Below are 15,683 nucleotides of genomic sequence, written 5' to 3' on the forward strand. Positions count from 1 at the left end.
TGTTATTTAATATTTAAACATTTTACAGCAAACAAAAAGAATTTAAGTGCTAATGTGTGTTTGACAGCATGTGTGCGTGCATAAGTATGTGTGTGTCTGTTAATATTTTAATGAAAGAACATTCAAAATGTCAGTTTCATAACCTCTATTTTGGACCAACTTTAAGGTGGAACTTTTCGTAAGCCATTGAAGAGCGACACTTTTTCTAGGTAAACTCGTATTCTAGGCCCTAAATTGAACACATATATAATTTTTATTGATTTTTAGGAGGAGAAGCAATTCTGCAATTTTACCTTCTTATGCACTAAGATGGCGGGTTTCTCTCATTTTCGTCATTCAACTGTTGGTAATAACCCATTTTAGATTGGCATTACATGGAATTGACCAATCAGCGTTCACGGATTTCATCATTCCGAGTGCTACAATCATTTAACATAAATTTTCTATATACCACTGTTTTAGAGAAACTCCTTGTATAGCATATAAGTAAACTACTTGCCTGGGAAGTAGCTTTTGGTACTGATATCTACGTTTTTAACCCTTTAAGAACGGGAGAGCCATTTTTTTTACCTAAAATTCAACACCGTAATTTTGAAACTATTCGGCCCGGAAAAGCATATCAGCCAATGTTTTTGATAGAAAAAACTCTGCTCTTGTTAATGGTGCTATCAAAATTGGCTTACGTTTTGAAGTTAAAAAGTTATTATAAGTTTATTATAAATAAAAAAAAACGAAATATTACACGTTTTATTTTTTAATTCGTCATTTCAAAAGGGAAAACGGTTAATCAGGACATCGCGAATAGGCTTAAAAGTGGCATAAATATCTGTGTATTAATATAAATTATATAGTTTTTATTTTGTATTGAAAATGGTAGCTTAGAATTAATACTTACATCTAAAAATCTTTGATTAATTTCTATGGATGATGTTCTTTTTTAAACTTCAAATACAAAAATTTCAAGCCTATAAAAAGGATATTCAATAATACCCTGAAGGTTGACCTTGAACTTAATCATGAAGGTTATTTCGAATTGAAATTAATATTTTTTAATGAAAATCCGAATATATGGGACATATGTTAACCCTTTAAGGGGCATATTTTGTTCTGCGCACGTATTTAAAATCAAGGATGATATAACGGTCTCTAGGTCCGCTGAATACGAATATAACACCAGAAATACAAAATGCAAGATGGCGGATCAAATATAGCGACTATTTTCAGTCGTATTTGTGCTTATTTTCGATTAACACAGAACTTCGTTTACGGGGATCATCCGTGTTGCAAATTACGACTCTAATGTTAAAATTATAAAATTTAAGAATAGGAATACAAACTTGCGAGTTTAATAAATGTAATAGTAAGCATGAGCCTTGTTCATTTTTGAAAAAATTATAAATCAAAAAATATTTGCGTATTCTACTACTCCCTTTCGGTATAGCCCAGAACTAACACCGTTGACGTGGAAAGAAATTAGTTCCATTTTGTTCTTTTTTTTTAAATGTTTTGATTTTTTTTTTGTTTTCCATATTTTTTATTTTCTCAAGTTTTATATATTGTTACGTTTTCACGTAACCCGCGCGAAAAATAAATAATACTCCTTTTTAAAATGAGAACTCAAAGAAACGTTTAGTAACTCAAAACACAAACTATGCTTTTCTAAAATCTATACTCGCTCGAATTTAGAGATACTTTAAAACACGTCTAGACGCAAGGACAGTAATCGCAGCTCTGTCTGATTTCTCATTAATTCCGATGTTCTTTTTACACCCCAAACGACCTTTGACAAGACTTACTATATCTCTCAACTCTCTTCATTCCATTATTCTTCACACTTATCAAACTTATATAATCACTAACACGCTCATTCATCCATACCCGTGTTTTCTACTCTATTTCCCGAAGCTGCTACGTTACAATATATTTTTGTAATTTTAACATTTTATATATTGTTTCAATTTAGAGATTTTTTTCTACATTCAATTAACATTGGTTGATGGTACTTTTCGAAGCAATTGGTTCCTTTCTAAATACACAATGCAACATTGCATGTTTTGCAATAAAATTTTGTGCGTTTTTGATTTTCTTTTGTACTGCAGTGGCCGCATCTTTTACGACTGTTAAAAACACCAGGAAGGTAAAATACCTGCAATGTTCTGACTGCATCAGTAACTTTTGATTTACATGTTTTTACTGCAGATTTTATAAATGGTCTTCCCCTCTTCTGATGATTTGGAATACCAATCAGATAAACAACTACAGCCAATCTAAATTTTTTGAGTGTCAAGTTATTTTTGAGAAACATCAATCTATATACAAAAAAGAATTTACTATAGGAACATCCAAGAAGTGCCAGAAGATACGATGACACCACTTTTTGCTTTTATGACTAATTTCGTAAAACGATTTAATCGTATCAGCTTTATCAACGCATTCCATGTGGTTGTTATAATTTTTGGCCGTTTGTGGACAGATTACTTTTTTCAAAAAACCGTTTGTTGCCTACGATTGACTTGCGATATGACTGCCAGGTCGTCATTATTTGATAAAAACTGTACTGATTTCTTATCATACCATTTCAGCCATCGAACTCCTTTATATGAAGTTTGATATTCATTATCTCCAGGAGACATGTTCTTATTGGCTTGTTGGATTTTTTGCAGATCATTTCTATTCTTCCGAACTGTACCACATACTAAGATTCCATCAGTTAATAAGCTTGAAATAAAATCTACAGTAGTGAAATAATTGTCAAAGTAAAGACGATAATTCTTGTACACTAAATCACAACTCAAATTTTTGACTACTCTCTCACATAAGAGAATTTCTATTTGATTACCTATTTTTCTAGTGTAGATTTGAACCCACAAAAAACAAGCTTCGCCTGTAAAAAAAGGACGGCAAGTACATAAGTCGTATCTAGCATTATTAATATATAGTAATATAAAATATTTTAATTAAAAAAAATAGTGAAATCCAAATGCTAGGCAAGTATCAATTTTTGTTACCATGATGAAAGTTAAAATTTGGAAAAAGGAAAATAGTAACACAAAAACTATACTTGTCGGTGGCCCGTTGTATGCAATCGTATTAAATAGTCACATTTTTAACTTATGAGAAGCAACGCTTAAATTGCAAGATAGCGACTTACACATGAATATTACGGGCCCGGCAAATATAATTTTTGTGTTACTATTTTCCTTTTTCCAAATTTTAACTTTCATCATGGTAACAAAAATTTATACTTGCCTAGCATTTAGATTTCACTATTTTTTTTAATTAAAATATTTTATATTACTATATTAATTATGCTAGATACGACTTATGTACTTGCCGTTCTTTCTTTACAAGGGAAGCTTGTTTTTTGTGGGATTCCAGCATACCCACATTTCATAAGGATTCTACGAAGTTTTTTTGTATTAAATTAACAATAAAAAGCCATTGGTTTTTGTAATTAGGGTCCGCTGAAAAAAGTGTATTAAGGAGAGCATACCAATTATAAAGTTGGAAAAATCGATTTTTTGTTAAATGATCGAATAATATTTCAAGTATATGCCTACAAAGATTTTGGCGATATTCGGGTCCGTTCTGAAGTTGCAGCAATTTGAGTGACTAAAGCGCGCTGGACTCAGAACGCTATCACTGAAGCCCGATGAAGAACACTCTCTTGCCCAAATTCTGTCATGGTTTTAATTGAAATCAGCTGATGACAGTTTCGGATTTATGTCTGACTTTTAAATGCCGTTAGATACATTGTTGTGTTTACATGAGGTAGCTTCAAGTTAAGAACTTCAGTATGTATACAATTCGACTTTCGCTTCGCAGACATCGATTTATGATTTCTTGCAAATGTCTTACTATCCAAAAGAAAATCGTGAAGACAATAGTCGTATAAGTAGGCCGCGAAAAAGAAATTTTTATGGCGATAAAAAACAAGAAACGCTAACGGACCCAGACGACAAACTTTCAAGCGCTAGAGGCAAAAAACTGTCAACTGATCATGGCAGTGATATTTATTATAACCCCTCAATTAACTATAGAATAATCGAATTTTGAACAGTTTTTACAACGCTGAGTGAGTTGGTGTTATGCAAAATTTAAAAAGGTAGAATTTCATTTCAAGAATCGGGGCATCGACGTTTGGAATTTAATAGTATATTGTACAACAAGGGAGGAAAGTTGACGATTGCAGACGAGTGTAATTTTGGCAGCACGAGCGAAGCGAGGGTTGCCATTTATACGAGTGCAATCGTTAAATTGTTTTATCTCGTGTTATACACGATATTTTTCATCAAAAGTGTATGGAAAGTAATTTTTTTCATCGTAGTTAACTACCGGACCGAAAACGGCTATTTTTAAGTCAGTATCACTTGCGCATGCGCATTAATGTTTTATTTCACTTTCGGACCAAGGGAACAAGACTTTTTTTCCTCCCAAGGGACGAAAATGAAGCAAAACTCTAGTGCACATGAGCGGCAGCGTTACCAACTACGCCATTTTGATTATACTATGGTGTACAGTGATGCCAGAATCAAGCTTTTAGCAACGAAGATGAAGTTAGCCGCTCGTAGTACAATTAAAATGGCGGAGTTGGCAACACTGATGCGCGGCTGCGACTGGCGTGAAAACAGCCATTTTCATCCAGGTAAACTACGCTGAAAAGAGCCACTTTCCAAGCACGTGTGGTGAAATAGTACATTGTTAACCTAGGGAAGAAAGTGATCGATTGCTGACGAGTTGTGAAGTTTGGATGCCCTCGGCTACGGTAATAACCCTCGCCTTCGGCTCGGGGGTATCCAAACTTCATAAACTCGTCAGCAATTGATTTCTTCCGTGGTTAACATACTACTTTTCATTACAAGTGATGGAAAGTACAGTTTTCTATGCATGTTTTGGAGGGATGAAAATTATTTACTTTCCACCCGTTGGATTTACTTTCCACCCGCTGGATTTACTTTCAACCCGCTAAATTTATTTTCCTCCCGCTAGTCGGCAAAATATAATTTTCATCCCGCGAAACAGGCATGAAAAGCTGTACTTTCACATCACGTGTGATGAAAATAATATTTTATCTTGCTCATGTTGCTACCAAGAAATTCATTCATAGCCTCTAATATACAGGCTATGAGGTAAATCATCGAATTGTGCTTGTCATGCTTTACTTAGGCATAGCTCGAGAAGGCATCACTTTATTTTGTGGTTTGATGCACATTTGTAAAGGTTCAGCTTAAAATACGTATACAAATATTCAACATCATTTTCATGAAGCCTCGACATCAGGTTTTCAATATCGCCGAAAAAAAGCTATGAGAGAAGAGCAAAGGAAAAATGAAAAATGAGAACGGCCTATTTTGGGTTTAAAAGTTTCAGGCGATGGTTCAAGAAAGAAACACGGCTTTTCTTTTTTGCTTGATATAACAACATTAATAGGATATCATACAGGAAAAATTGTTGATTTGCTTGTAAAAAGCAGTTACTGTCAAGGTTGACAAATTAAAAAAAAAACAAAGAAGGCACTGTATAATACGACGAATATTATGCAGAGTATGAAGACGAATGTTCAAAGAATCATATAGACTCCTCTGGTAAAATGGAAGTTGATTCAATTCTCGAAATGTTCTCCGGGTTAGTCTAATTATATTTGGTATTAGATATTCTAATTATATTAGCGACGGGGTCTCTAAAACGTTGAAGACCATACATACAAGATAAAAATCCTTATGGAGATGAGCATATTGATTGCAAAAATGAGTGCATTGGCCGCGTAAAAATGCATATGGGTACTCGCCTTCGTATGTAAAAGACGTGCATAAGCTTAGAGGCAAAGGAAAATTGGCTGAAACCCTAATAAAAATGATACCCATCTACTAAGGTTTAGCTATTCGGAGGAACATCGATAGCATTGAAGGCACGAAAAAAGCCATAATAGCAACTTTTTATCATGTCTTCAACTGATGATGAACCAAGGCATGAATTTTGCCCAACAGGAGAAAACAATTGGTGCAATTGACAAAAAAATGTAGCTCTTGGAGTGAACGTTTTTAACCAAACTATTTTTCAACACCCTCCACCTCTGCACCCAGATGTACAGAAATATATTTAGCTAATATCCGAAGATCTTTCGAAGAATGACTTGCTCATAAGATACTTAGGTGGCCATACACAAAATTCAAATGAAATTTTTAATGCGACCGTATACGATGTTTAGATTGAAAGCATCTTCATTCCGAGTTAATTATTATTAAAGTCACAGCTTATTTGGTAGCCGGTTTATTTAATGAAGGTTATTCATCAGTTTTAATAATTATAAATAATTTAGAAATAAATGGGGGACACGAAGCTCGATTTTACACAGAAGAAAACGATAGATGTCGAGTTGAGCGTACAAATTGCCGATCTGAACTTACATCGAAAGAAGCTCGTCAAGCACATAAAGATTTAATAATTGAGCAAAATCAGCTATACTAAGAGTCTAAAGATTGTATATGGTGGCAGGTATAGTTGATTAACCGGTAAGTCAATTCAATCTAATACTTATTACAATTTCCTCATGTTATTTTACATATATAACTTCAAACGGGTTTTCCCACAACTTGTGTTTTTTTTATTTGTGTAGAGGATTGCCCGAAAATGATTAATCTTCTTGAAAATTTATGTACAGTTTCCTGATACTTTTGCCTATTAGACGAATATTATTGATTTTTTAAAATCTAATAAAAAACTGATTTTTTTTAGTATAAAGCATATTAAAAAATAGGGTAAATTTTTAGCTTTTCGTAATTTTGTATTAAAAACCTTTTTCTTTAAATTGACTTTAATTCATATGACAAACAATAGATAAACCTGTAAAATATTTCATTTTTTTTTGTTATAGATAAAAATTGTGGACATATTCATGTACACCATTATTGAAAAGGGTCCCAAGAGTCGGGAAGAAATAGCATTTGAATTTCCACTTCGTGCCATAGAGAATTTTAATTTTTTTATGTATAGTTTAAAACGTTCTTAAAGAGCTCCTAAAGTCTCGAACAAGAAGGAGGTCGGGAAGGTTATTATTAATTCAAAAAAAATGTTGAAAAATGCGTTTCTTTCTGGTTTAACTTAAATAACTCACTTATTATTAATCGTATAAAAAAAAAGTCAAATAAAACTTGTTCGTAATTAAATTTTCAATAAGATAGGCGGGGCTTAAAGAATCAATTTGTTTTGTTTATTTGTAAAATCATTAATGAAGTACAGGAAGTGGAGAAAACTTTAAGTAGTGAAAAACCATATAACAAATGCTTGATTGCTACTGCAAGTTCACTAGAAGGTTTCTTTTAGTTAGTAGAATCTGCTATAAAAGCCATTTTTCGATATCTAAAAATGGTGGCCTATTGCAAAATTATTTATGTCAAAACTTTAAATAGCTGCCAATTTTTTCCTGGCGGTCATAAATTAATGAAACCAATTGCTAAAAATTGGTATTAACGTTATTAACAAATGGTGTAAAGAGCATATTTTTCAATAATAAACAAAGCATTTTTTAATTGAAAAAACCCGTTGCTATCGTCCGTATTTCAGCAACTATTGGATTTTAACAATTGCAATAAAATGCATTGTAATGTTTATAAAAAACCATGAATTTAAAAAAAAATCATGGCGATTGGAGCAGTAGAAGCTGAGATCATCAAGTTTTACTTCACGGTGCACTACGTCGAAAGTATTTGACCTTTCGATCTGAAATCTGGCACAGTAGTAGTGCACATATCAGCTTATCACCTAAATTTTTTTCTTAATCTTTCGTTCAATTTTTCTTGTTTGCAACGAAGAAGAATCTGTTAGAAATCACGCGCTCGGTGGTAGCGATCTCCTCGCTACGTAGCGCGGTGGTGGGGGTAGCGCCTGAACAGTGGAGGAGGCGCGCTGGAGATATTAACTTAATTGAAAAATTTATTTCTACATAACCAAAGGTCGTAGATGGATGATTTTTGTTTTAATTGTAATTCATTTTTTCCGTACTATCCAGCAATAATTATAAAAATTTTATAAGAGTACAGCAAGTGTCAGAAAACTATGCTTTTTAACTTATTTGTAATTTTCCAGGATTTCGAAATAAAGTACAGACATGTTTTTAAATTGCATAGTTAAATATACATATGATATTTAACTGCAATTTAAAAACATCTCTGTACTTTATTTCGAAATCTTGGAAAATTGCAAATAAGTTAAAAAGCATAGTTTTCTGACACTTGCCGTACTCTTATAAAATTTTTATAATTATTGCTGGATAGTACGGAAAAAATGAATTACAATTAAAACAAAAATCATCCATCTACGACCTTTGGTTATGTAGAAATAAATTTTTCAATTAAGTTAATATCTCCAGCGCGCCTCCTCCACTGTTCAGGCGCTACCCCCACCACCGAGCGCGTGATTTCTAACAGATTCTTCTTCGTTGCAAACAAGAAAAATTGAACGAAAGATTAAGAAAAAAATTTAGGTGATAGGCTGATATGTGCACTACTACTGTGCCAGATTTCAGGTCGAAAGGTCAAATACTTTCGACGTAGTGCACCGTGAAGTAAAACTTGATGATCTCAGCTTCTACTGCTCCAATCGCCATGATTTGTTTTTAAATTCATGGTTTTTTATAAACATTACAATGCATTTTATTGCAATTGTTAAAATCCAATAGTTGCTGAAATACGGACGATAGCAACGGGTTTTTTCAATTAAAAAATGCTTTGTTTATTATTGAAAAATATGCTCTTTACACCATTTGTTAATAACGTTAATACCAATTTTTAGCAATTGGTTTCATTAATTTATGACCGCCAGGAAAAAATTGTCAGCTATTTAAAATTTGGACATAAATAATTTTGCAATAGGCCACCATTTTTAGATATCGAAAAATGGCTTTTATAGCTAATTCTACTAACTAAAAGACACCTTCTAGTGAACTTGCAGTAGCAATCAAGCATTTGTTATATGGTTTTTCACTACTTAAAGTTTTCTCCACTTCCTGTACTTCATTAATGATTCTACAAATAAACAAAACAAATTGATTTTTTAAGCCTCGCCTATCTTATTGAAAATTTAATTACGAACAAGTTTTATTTGACACATTTTTTGATACGATTAATAATAAGCGAGTTATTTAAGTTAAACCAGAAAGAAACGCATTTTTCAACATTTTTTTGAATTAATAATAACCTTCCCGACCTCCTTCGTGTTCGAGACTTTAGGAGCTCTTTAAGGACGTTTTAAACTATACATAAAAAAATTAAAATTCTCTATGGCACGAAGTGGAAAAAGTGCTATATTTTTGTGCCATTACTCCCCGATTAGAATAATGGCTGTATAAGTCCGCGATTTTATGAAAAAAAAATAAAAGAAAAAAAAATTTAATGTTAAATATGCTAACTATAAATATTTAAATTTTGTTTAAATATTCTTCGGTGGTTCATTATTTTAAAAAATTCATTAAATATAGCGTTCTAATTGGTATGTCCTCCTTAACCATTTTAGTGAGAAAAAGGAGAAAAATCATTTGAAGGTATTATCGGCGAAACTTTGGGGGTTTAACTTAAAATATACCGTAATTTACACCGATTAGCGTTAATTTTCGGTCTGAAGCCTGCATAATTAAATTTCATTTCTTATCTATATTGCTAATTACAGGTGAAATTATTACGCTTAAAAAATTTGCTTTCCTTAAAATCTGAATGATATTACGTGTTTTAAGGAGGGAACCTTATGTAGCCAACAATAAAATAATTATTCGTAACTATTTTTTTCCGAATTAAATAAATATATAATCGATTCGCTGTTTTTTCATTTAATTGTGTTTATTTCTAACAGTAGTTGCAAATTTTCTTTAAATAAAAATTGTGGAGAAACAAAAGTTATGTAGCCAAAACCTTATGCCGTTCAATTGGTTCTAAATTTGGCGTGACTTAGAGCTTCGTCTGAAGATATAAAATATGTTTGCTTTTCACCATTGCCATTCTAACATAGATCCTCACAGAATGAAGCTATTTTTCAATGCAAAAATAATACAAGTCAATATAAATATTAACTTTGAAGAAAAACGCGTAATTTTCATTCTTTTTATTCAACTCTTGAAACGTTATATTAAGTATTAATTTGTAAACATTTTTTAAATTAGTAGTTTGATTTTGCAGGAAATTTTATTCCTTTTAAACCAAATAAAGAAAAATCGAAATCAGTTGAAAACTTTTCGAGTTACATGTCATGCCAATGTGCAAAAAGAAGTTTTGAGAAAAATACCTATAAATTTTCCATTAGAAGAAAGTAACGCACTGTATAGGCAGCGTTATTATATTTTACAAAACTACAAAAGTCCCTATAATGCTGTAGATAATGAGAATTTGGATGTAATGTTATCAAAGATAATATTTCGAAACTAAATACTATTCAATTAAAAAAAAAAAGAAATACGATTTTTCATCATTTTATACGAAGTTTCCCCTTCAAGGAAATAATTTTAATCCTATACTTTTTCAGTACATAAAAAACGCTTTTTAAGGGGATGCATTGCGCGTCGAAAAAAGACTTCTAAATTATCTTCTACAATTTTAAAAATTTGAATATTTTCATAGGGACCAAATTGGCTCGTATTGATCTGCTTAATTAACGTACAGGCTTAATTTTTGGATAAAAAAAAAATTTGTTTGAAATCGGATATTAATAATAATATTTTATTTCTCATCAATAATTTCGAAAAAGGGAGCCTTTACGACGCTGCACCAAACTTCAACGAGTAATTTGAGACCAAGAAGAAGCAAATATTCCCATAAAGGTAGAAGATTTTTTGGAAATACTATTGTAGCGCAACAATGGCAAATTTGCAAATTTTTCCTTGTTGCGCTACAAAAGTATTTCCAAAAAATCTACATTAGGTAAAATAGAAGTCCGATTTAGATTAAGTAAATAAGATTACATGAAATATACTTGCTTCATTCTCATGTATACATAATGTTACACTTAAAATGCCCAAGACCATGGACGTAAAGAATGTTTATCTCCACAAGTATAATAGATATACATTTTCTTTATAGGACATTTTGGAAACTAATTTTGATTTGCATTCAGAGATATTTTAATAATAAAATTGATATCCTACAGATATTGAGATATATGAAATTTAATATTACAAATTTTAGGAGGTCTAAATGCCTCAGCCTATACAAGACTTCTGTTAAATCTGCGACATTGTTGATTATCAGCTATGTATACTCATTTATAAAATACATAAAAGAAAACTTTGTATAAAAATAAATTATGGTTGTCATTTTTCATTATAGAGATCCAGGAAATTGGTATTAAATTAACCGCAAAAAGGATTAAAACATTTCCTACCCATTATATTTAATAATAATCAAAAACTTACCAAATCTATTGCAGCGGTTTCACCACAAAGGTGGATTTCTTCAGCAGCAATACCAAGTAGTGCTCTTGTCCAAGCCCAGCCTCTTCCAGGATCTCGCATTAATTGAATCTCATCTATCACAGCAACTTCATCTAAAATTTAATTTATTTAATCTCTTATAAGGTACTCATAATCTTCAACTAAAAAATGACTTTTAAACTTACAAACATTGGTTACACTTGCCATCTCAACAGTACAAGATACATGGTTAGCTGGTATTTCGTCTTTATGAGCATACTTCCTCTCTTCTCCTGTTATTAAATCACATGGTGTGCCCTTAAATAATAATTCTCACTAGGGTCATTGTAATATGTGTAATAATAACAATAATGATAGGGAATATCAGAAAGAAACCAAGATTAATGAAGAGACTCAGTAGTTAATTATTATTAAAATTATCAGTAATAAAAATGTTAACCTTTTCATTGCATTTATTATATATTTCTACAACCAATAACTTTAAAGGACCACAATAAATTCCACTTTTTGCAGCCATAAATCTCTTTAAAGCATGATAGGTTTTTCCACTATTGGTAGGTCCTGTATGAAATACAATTTTCCTTGGCTTAGATCTTGCTATGGAATACCTAAAGTTAAAGCATGACTAAAATCTTAAAATGGAAATTCTTAAATTAAATATGTGTTTGAGAAATAATTAAAATCTCAGTTACCAATTAGCGGGTGATCGTAAATCACTAATTTTCTTAAGATCTTCTAGACAATTCATGTGAGGAAAGGCTTGTTTAGTATAACGTAGAAAATATGGAAATATATCAATAGGATTTAAAGCTCCTTGACTAATATCATAGAAGATTATATGTAAGTCGACAGGTAATGTTTTACTATCAAGGCAATATTTATGAAAATGTTTCAATGCTTGATTTTTTAACTTTTCTAAAAAAAAATCATACCCAAGCTGAATCAGTATCATAACTAAACAAATAAATATAACAAAATTAAAACAAAATTACCATCCATCCCATAATCAATACACAGCATGGAAAATTCCTTCTTCTCCTTAAAAGTATTTAATATTTTTAATATATCTGATTTTTTCAGTGTCCCAACTAATTCAGATCCTATGTTATTTTCATCAGAGACAGGTTTTATACATATAGGTGGAAATACAGCTATTTTGCTTGAACTATTTTCCTTTGTATTCGAAATTTGATTTGAAGTTTCCTTTTCATTTGACATATCATCACTTCCAACATAATATGTATTAATTTTTCTAATAGAACTAGGATATTTAATTCTACAATGAATAAATCTATTAAAATGGATAACTTTACACCTAAGCAGCGTTGCCAGTTCCGCCATTTTGAACTATGTTATGTACTCCATGGAGGCACGAAGTAGGCTCTAAGGCCGGTATTCATAGTCGTTGCTTATATTTAAGACCGACTTAAGTATAGGTTATCTTTTTCTATTACTGTTAGGTGAAAAAGGACAATCGATACTTTAAGTCAGACTTAAATATAAGCAACGACTATGAATACCGGCCGTAAAGTCGGTACTGTCGGTAACCTACCGAATCCTACCGAATAAACGTACCTTTCCTTTTTAAGAAAACTCTCAGTTCAATCTTAGTTAAGCGACGGAGTTACGAACAATTAAAGTTAATATAAATTGTACTAAACCGAATCATTTAGCTGAGAATTGATATTTCACTGAGTCTTTTATTGAAAGGAAAACTAATAATATCGTTATAACTTAACAACGACCGAGATAGATGTCGCTAGAGGTTCAACGGTACTAATATAAAATTTATCCGACGAATAACTTTAATAAACCTTTGCTTTTCCTTGCACGCATTCCACCAAAAACTCACAATGCTCGTAATAAATAATATATACCACATCAACTATTATATTGTGAGTGTTTTTGGCCTCAAGTGGGTCAAACCCCTTAACGACAACTGTCGGTATCGCTAACTACCGACAGCAGAGATGAAACGGGAGATTGCTCATGCGAGGTCCCGAGGCAATCCCTACCGGTAGGCGGCGCTGGTGTTGGCAAACGCGTGTCTCAGGTCCATCTAACCCCTAACGCCATCTATCGGAAGAGACCACGAAGCACGAGCGTTAAGCTTAGAATAGGGTAAAACATATATGCATTGTTGCCAGAAAGCGGAATAAAGAGAGAGCGGAGATATTTTCTCGGACCTCTCTGTCTTTCTCGCTGTTAGTTTCTAGCAGAAGAGTCGAGGCAAAATCTTTCCGTTTCGCTTTGCCGAAAATCTACCAATATTCGATGTCATTTATATTTGCAGGCCAATGCCTTTATACATGATTTTTTCAGCATATTTATTTATCAGCATTGACTTATTTAAATCAATAATAAATTAAGGAAATGCGTATTTGATATATAATAATTATTTTAACTATAATTTCATCGTTATATTTCGCTTATTTCCGTAAAATCTGCATTTCTTTAGTTTATTATTGATTATTGTAAGTCAATGGCAATTTAAAAAAATTTAATCTTAAAAAAAAAAGAAAAGTACCGATCAGGAACCGAACCCGAACCCACGAATCGCCACGCGATTACCTTACCGCTTAGACCACGAGGCTTCTTCAGTGCACCGTAAACAGATAGTCTTTTTAAGGGCTTGAAATCTTCTATTGAACCATATAAATAAACGAAGAACTGACATCTTTATTCATTATTATTCTATCATAATGGTACACAAATTAAAGAATAATTATATAATGTAGATTTTCAAAAGCTTTTCCAATAACCAAGAACGGAAACTGCGAGCGTTGATTATTTATCTTCGTTCTTGGCTATTGGAAAAGCTTTTGAAAACTATTCAAAATATAATTATTCCTTAATTTGTGTACCATTATAACAGAATAATAATGAATAAAGCTGTCGGTTGCTCGTTTATTTATATGGTTTAAAAGAAGATTTCAAGCCCTTAAAAAGACTATCTGTTTACGGTGCACTGAAGAAGCCTCGTGGTCTAGGCGGTAAGGTAATCGCGTGGCGATTTGTGGGTTCGGGTTCGATTCCTGAACGGTACTTTTCTTTTTTTTTTAAGATTAAATTTTTTTTAATGGCCATTGACTTACAATAATCAATAATAAACTAAAGAAATTCAGATTTTACGGAAATAAGCGAAATATAACGATGAAATTATAGTTAAAATAATTATTATATATCAAATACGCATTTCCTTAATTTATTATTGATTTAAATAAGTCAATGCTGATAAATAAATATGCTGAAAAAATCATGTATAAAGGCATTGGCCTGCAAATATAAATGACATCGAATATTGGTAGATTTTCGGCAAAGCGAAACGGAAAGATTTTGCCTCGACTCTTCTGCTAGAAGCTAACAGCGAGAAAGACAGAGAGGTCCGAGAAAATATCTCCGCTCTCTCTTTATTCCGCTTTCTGGCAACAATGCATATATGTTTTACCCTATTCTAAGCTTAACGCTCGTGCTTCGTGGTCTCTTCCGATAGATGGCGTTAGGGGTTAGATGGACCTGAGACACGCGTTTGCCAACACCAGCGCCGCCTACCGGTAGGGATTGCCTCGGGACCTCGCATGAGCAATCTCCCGTTTCATCTCTGCCGACAGTTATCGCTTGCGCTAACGAATGAGCGATTCTGTAACTTTAGTTTTACGACAATAGTCGGTGCAACTCATATTTGTACGACAAGGTTGCCAAGCAGCGTTGCCAACTCCGCCATTTTGATTATACTACGGTGTACAGTGATGTCAGTGATGCCAGAATCAAGTTTCTAGCAACAAAAATAAAGTTAACCGCTAGCCAGCAGCAGTATAGAAAATTTGAAGGGAATGGATATATACCTCTTCCCTTCGAATTTTCTATACTGCTGCTGGCTAGCGGTTAACTTTATTTTTGTTGCTAGAAACTTGATTCTGGCATCACTGACATCACTGTACACCGTAGTATAATCAAAATGGCGGAGTTGGTAACGTTGTTGCCAAGTGTAGTTACCGTAGTACCCAAACGACATATCCTATAGCGTAGTACTATTTTGGGTACTACGCTATAGTCGCTGCTGATACTACTGGTCGGCGGAAATACGTCAGAGGGTAGAGACTGTAGAGGGACCGCAATATAGATATTTCTAATTACTAATTTCAAAATACATAATGCATGGTCCGTGAGCCAAGACAAATGTTAGTATATACATACCACAAGTTATAAAGTAATATAAAGAAATAAAGTGACAGTTTTAATCTTACTGACAGCTGATATACTGATGGTA

At 32.5% G+C, this 15,683-nt stretch overlaps 1 protein-coding gene across 1 annotated transcript in view; it reads right to left on the minus strand.

Annotated features, from left to right (window-relative positions):
- The window catches only part of Suv3 (Suv3 helicase), a 254,617-nt gene extending 241,861 nt beyond the window's left edge, over positions 1–12,756 (minus strand). Inside the window, exons 1-5 of the mRNA XM_066731491.1 lie at positions 12,406–12,756; positions 12,106–12,328; positions 11,853–12,021; positions 11,599–11,710; positions 11,396–11,526 (exon numbers count right to left, since the gene is read on the minus strand). Of these exons, the coding sequence (XP_066587588.1) occupies positions 11,396–11,526; positions 11,599–11,710; positions 11,853–12,021; positions 12,106–12,328; positions 12,406–12,754 (984 nt within the window). The 5' untranslated portion in view covers positions 12,755–12,756. The remainder of the gene's footprint in view (positions 1–11,395; positions 11,527–11,598; positions 11,711–11,852; positions 12,022–12,105; positions 12,329–12,405) is intronic.
- Positions 12,757–15,683: the final 2,927 nt, after the last annotated feature.

This window comes from Prorops nasuta, unplaced genomic scaffold, assembly GCF_024137725.1.
Source record: "Prorops nasuta isolate Cenicafe-Biocafe unplaced genomic scaffold, Cenicafe_Pnas_1.2 PNAS00009, whole genome shotgun sequence".
Lineage (NCBI taxonomy): Eukaryota > Metazoa > Arthropoda > Insecta > Hymenoptera > Bethylidae > Prorops > Prorops nasuta.